Source organism: Eurytemora carolleeae, unplaced genomic scaffold (assembly GCF_000591075.1).
Source record: "Eurytemora carolleeae unplaced genomic scaffold, Eaff_2.0 scaffold14, whole genome shotgun sequence".
Taxonomy (NCBI): Eukaryota; Metazoa; Arthropoda; class Copepoda; order Calanoida; family Temoridae; genus Eurytemora; species Eurytemora carolleeae.
Genome location: NW_019396079.1, coordinates 358,556 through 364,555, shown reverse-complemented (window position 1 = coordinate 364,555; position 6,000 = coordinate 358,556). Strand labels below are relative to the sequence as shown.

The 6,000-nt window shown below is 33.1% G+C and overlaps 1 protein-coding gene across 3 annotated transcripts in view; it reads left to right on the top strand.

Annotated features, from left to right (window-relative positions):
- LOC111715980 (microtubule-associated proteins 1A/1B light chain 3A) overlaps window positions 1-2,831 on the top strand; it is an 8,027-nt gene extending 5,196 nt beyond the window's left edge. The window contains exons 2-5 of one of the 3 annotated variants that reach the window (XR_002768369.1): window positions 773-842; window positions 1,145-1,254; window positions 1,855-2,509; window positions 2,722-2,831. Coding sequence is in view for 1 of the 3 variants with exons in the window: in XM_023491389.1 (XP_023347157.1) it covers window positions 773-842; window positions 1,145-1,254; window positions 1,855-1,960 (286 nt within the window). In the remaining 2 variants the exon portion in view is untranslated. Of the gene's footprint in view, window positions 1-772; window positions 843-1,144; window positions 1,255-1,854 lie in introns of all 3 variants that reach the window. The other 2 variants (XR_002768368.1, XM_023491389.1) reach the window with 2 other exon arrangements.
- The last annotated feature ends 3,169 nt before the right edge of the window (window positions 2,832-6,000 follow it).

Below are 6,000 nucleotides of genomic sequence, written 5' to 3'. Positions count from 1 at the left end.
CCATTATGTTAATCATCCATTCTCTTATCTTTCTCCTATTTCCAAATCCAATTTTCCATTATGTTTATCATTCATTTTCTTATCTTTCTCCTATTTCCAAATCAAATTTCCATTATGTTAATCATCCATTCTTTTTTCTTTCTCCTATTTCCAAATCCAATTTTCCATTATCTTATCTTTCTCCTATTTTCAAATCCCATTTTCCATTGCACGGTTTAAAGAATTTTCCATTATTATTATTATTAAGTTATACTTTTTTCTTTCTCAATTTCCAAAAACTTTCCATCTTTTAAAAACAATTTTTCTTCAGTTGAAATTAATAATTTTTTTACTGCGATTTTCAAACCTTTCATTTAACCACTTTTTCTATGAACTCTTGCAAGTCCTGATTCATGAAGGATAATATAGAAGAAGAGATGATGATCACCGTTTAAGATCGGGAGAAGGGGGACTGATATGATATGATATTCCAATATTGCTTGAACATTCTTTAAATGCCTCGAACAATAATTGGAAATACAAATTCCTCAATAACAATTAAATGAGTTGCTCTGAGTAGATAATTATGATGGAGTCTTCAGTCCAGTGGTTCAAGTTCTACATCACCTGTTCTAGAACCTTCATAACCCAACACTTCTTCCGTACCCAGTAAACCACCACCTACCTTCAAGTACACGATACAAATACTGTATCTGATGATTTATAAATATCATAATATAGTCCACTAAAAAAACAAAAGCTTTAAAAATATTATAAATGGTATTTTTTTTAGATATCCGAGCAAAGTACCATTGATTGTTGAACGATTTCGCAGAGAAAAATATATCGGGGAAATAGATAAGGTAAAACTTGAACTATAGGGCCATTTTATGTAGAAACAAATATTTCAAAAAAGATTCTCAACAACTTGATAAACTCTTTAATTAATTTCTTGGCAAAATACTTAATAAACTACTTAATAAACTTCTTTATAAACTACTTGATAAACTCCTTTATAAACTCCTTTATAAACTTCTTGATAAACTCCTTTATAAACTACTTGATAAACTCCTTTATAAACTTCATGATAAACACCTTGATAAACTCACTGATAGACTCCATGATAAGCCCCTTTATAAACTCCTTGACGAACTCCTTGTTGTAGGTTAAGTGGTTGGTGCCTGTAGAGATGACTACATTGCAGTTGTCTGTAGTTCTAAAGCAAAGGTTAAACCTTCCCCCCGGCAGAGAGTTTTTTCTTCTTGTAAACGGAAGGTGAGGATTTTATTTTAATTTTTGTGGCATCAATTTGACTTTACTTCTTTGTCCTGAAAAGGTCTTTATAAAAATGTGACCTTTAGAAAACTATTTTTATCTAAATTTTGTGCTAAAGGAACTGAGTTTTTGCCACAATCTAATATTTTCTAATCCCTATATCTTCAAAACCAGATGATGTAAACCTTTTATATTTCGAACTTAGACTTTTTGGTCAAACAGGATTCATAGTTTGAAATATCTAAGATCTACGACATTGGGTTGCACAGATATAGGGATTTTAAGTTTGTTTCAAAAACTTATTTCATTCTGTTGGGTTCTTTAAAAAATATGATAAACTGCAGCGCTTGGATCCGGATCCATTTTATCCCCTGTATCCGGATCCATTTTATCCCCTGTATCCGGATCCGCAAAATCATGCAAATCCAAGGATACAAGTGGCAAAATATCATCCATAACTGCCAGAAATATTTATGAACTAGATCAAGATCTATTTTTTCCGGGACGGAGGAACTAAGGATCCGGATCCACATCAAAATGAGATGTATTAAGACTATATATGTAGAATTAAAGAAAACTAATTGTTTATTTCTATTACAGAACTGTTCCTAGTCTAACGTCACCAATGGTCTCCTTGCATCAGAAGTTTGCGGATGAAGATGGATTTCTTTATTTTACCTACTCATCCCAGGAGTGTTTTGGTTAACATTCAACCCTGGAGTATCATCCTTGGAAGGAGCTTAAAACATGAATGTGATGAATTGGATAGAACAGTGTCTAATGACCCAACTCGATGGCAAGATATCAAGATAACGCCTGTTTATTGGTTAAATTGGCGCTTTCAAATTTGTCAAAGATAATGCTTTGATTTTGACCTTAAAAAGCGCCAAATTAGACAATAAAAATGACCCAACATGGCGCTAAATTATATTCATAATAAATATTAGCACTGATAATAATTTTAAATGGCGATCAAAATATGACAATTAATTTTAGATTGTTTTTAAAGTTTTTCAATAATTCTGTCCATGGTTTGGATGATTTCCTCGGTCCCAGATTCTAGGTTACGCCAAGCACCACTGATGATAAAAATGTTCAAATAAGCTCGAGTGTATTATATATATATTTGCATATGAATATGAAAATTTTACTCAATATTTTTTTACGAATTCAAATTGTTTTTATGAAAGGCCTCTGTAAAACTATGACAAAACCCTGTACGTTTATCACCGTTCTAGATTATACAATGAAACTCGTAAAACAGTGGAATAGGAAGACGACTCACTTATTATTTTAAATTGGCCTCTCAACACAACACAACACTTATGCAGTGTACACAGATCCACATCACTTAAATCCATTTTCAAGCTACTGTTAAAACTGCTTTCTCCATTTACAACATTAAATACACCGATAACGGCTCTAAAGCTTTCTTCTTATTCCTCAGTTTTCTGGGTCTCACTGTAGTGGAATAACGTTGTGATATTTTTATATATTTGTACATAAACTTATTTTTATACATAACAATATATGTTAGATAATAGTCTGTATCATTTAATAAATGAATTTAAATTTTAGACATGTGTTTTGTAATTCTATAAATTTCATACTGATTTTATGCACAAATTTGTCTGATTACATATTAGAAATTCTTAGTCTTTTTCTTCTTCTGAATAGCTCTTCGAATAGAGGAGTTTTGTTTTAAAACATATAGGATTTCAATCTTGCGTGCAATTTTAGCGTAAAGGGGCTGTATGCCTAAAATCAAGCGACCTTCTGGAGATGCGCTGTATTTACTATTTATCTCTAAAATCTAGGGACCTTCCGGAGATGCACTGTATTTACTTTTAATCTCTAAAATCTAGGGACCTTCTGGGGATGCGCTGTATTTACTATTTATCTCTAAAATCTAGGGACCTTCTGGAGATGCGCTGTAATTACATTTTATCTCTAAAATCTAGGGACCTTCTGGAGATGCGCTGTATTTACTTTTTATCTCTAAAATCTAGGGACCTTCTGGAGATGCGTTGTATTTACTTTTTATTTCTAAAATCTAGGGACCTTCTGGAGATGCGCTGTATTTAATATTTATCTCTAAAATCTAGAGACCTTCCATGGCCTCCATGCAACAAGAGATGCGCTGTATTTACTTTTTAATATTCACCTCTAAAAAATTTTCAAATTGCCGTAAAACATGATATAACAAACGTGGTTTTAAAAATTCATAATAAAAATATTAATTTTTTGGTTATTTAAACTTTTGATTTTTCTTTCACTCTGCTAAAGACCTTTAGAGGAAATATATGCTTAAAACAAACGTTTTTTTGGCAAGGTTTTCCCTTAAATTTGCTCTTGGTATAAAAATATTACAAAGTATGAAAGTTTGATTTGAAAAGCAAACTTTTAAGGAATATAATTTCGAAATGTTGGAAGTTCGCAGTATTTTTTTGGTGCCTTTTAAAATTCCAAATCTCCTAAAAACAAACCCAAGTTATTTCCCCAATAATTCAAAAGTCTCGTAAGTCGCTTTTTATGAAGCTATATTTTTAACACATTGGTTATACATAATTATTAAAAACAGCTTGTATCTGCACCAATGTAATAGGCAGCGGCCCTAGGAATTTACGTGCGCCTGCCGCGTTTAATTACAAAAATGAGAGAGATTAGTATATAATTAAGGGTTAGGCTGGGTTAAGACACTTTTTGGGCCGAGCGCCGCAGCTAGAACAGACTCTCTCTCTGTAGCTGTAATTCAATGCGGCATGCGCACGTAACTTCCTTGGGTTCAATGAGATGCATCCAGTGTTTTAATCTTTCAGTTGAAGTTCTTAAAACAAGTCTTGCTTCTGTTCAAACGAATTTTGATAATATTATTGCATTACTGCCAATTTTCAATACATACAGATTTAAATACGGAAAATAGAGTTTTCGAGTATTATGTGCGTAAGAATGTAATGCAAGGAAAGTTAATTGCAGTTGCGAATACTATACGTACATGTTGAAGCCAGTTCTCTCTGGGCGGAATTTGTAAACAAGAATAGATGCCCCAGTGTTCGTTTGGTATCCGAGGAGGTTAAAAGCATTGAATTTTGATAATTTTGATAATTAACATAATATTTCCTATGACCAGAATATTTCATTGATTATTTATGCGAAAGATGGATCCCATGTCAGGTTTCGACATCCGTCTTGTGTTTACATTACCGCCCAGTGACAGTACACTGCAGTACGAAAGATGCGTATACCTCTGAAATAACTTTCCTTGCATGAAATCCTTGTATGTGCGTATTTTGACGTTGAAGCTTGTAGATAATCTAATATGATATGATGGAACGTTCTGTAAATGTATCCTATTGGAGATGACAAAACTATTTTTATTCGCTCTGTTTGTAACTTTAAGACATCAGACAGAGCTGGGAATTGTTTTTTAATGGTCTTAGTCTAAAGGAATTCGGCGGCCAAACTCGATATCCAGTGGACAAACTTAAAAAGAACAAAAACCGAATTGAGCCGCGTCTTAAGAGACGCGGCTTAAACATTGTTGGTTCCACCTAAAATTGTATTCAGTGTACTTCGAGATTTTTTGGAGGTTTAGTGGCGAGGTTTAAATTCTTTAAGTTCGGCTCCAGGCATAAAGTAATTATTCCCTTGAGATTTCTCATAACTCATCTCCTAAATTCACCAAAGACAGCATTTCACCTTCCCACCGTGAAAAGTTAAGGTTTATCTACAGGGTGACCCAATAAACATGGGAATTGAGAGACGACTTGAAAATCGTCTTTGAACTCCGTTAATTGATAAATGCCATAAATTGCATCAAAAAAATATTAAGCGTTTACTGAGCTTTCCATAATTTGGTCTACCTTCTTTTTATCTTTAAAATTGACGGAGATATTAAACATTGTAACAGTTTTGTTGAATTTTCATTAACTGTAATAAGGACAAATTTTCTAATATCTTAGTCAATTTTAAAGGTGAAAAATGGTAGACCACATTTTGGAAATCCCGAGACTGAGAGTTTTCGATGTTAAATGTTTTAACTGTGATACTACAAAATATTATTCATAAAATAATCCCTCTTGGAACAAATACGATATAGAAGTCGTCATTTAATTCCCATGTTTATTGAGACACCCTGTATCTATGTGAACTTGTGAAGATCTTCAGTTAAGCCTGGACCAGGGAGCAAGGAATAGAAGGGAGAGACAACTGACGCGGTTCGCCCTACCATATGATTATACATGCTTTGCAGACGGTACTCCATTTTATATCGAGCTGTTTGGTTTCTTTAGTAGGGCCCCACAGGAAAAATATGTATTGGCTCAATTTTCTTTGACCAGTTTCGCCAATACATATTTTTCCTGTGGGGCCCTACTAAAGAAACCAAACAGCTCGATATAAAATGGAGTACCGTCTGCAAAGCATGTATAATCATATGGTAGGGCGAACCGCGTCAGTTGTCTCTCCCTTCTATTCCTTGCTCCCTGGCCTGGACTCCGAGACATAGTCGGTGATTAAACAAAACTTTGGATTTCTTAAATTTCTGGATTTTTCCAGTTTTCCGTCCATGAAAAGTGTAAAAATAATCAAAATAATCTTAATAATCATTTATGATAATCTTAGCCTCTACAAATAGTTTTTTTTAACATAGTTTATTTGTCATTTAAAGATATGGACATCTAGCAAAATTGCTAATATATCATGACGATTATAAATATCTTACTATTGACAACACATTTAAAATCA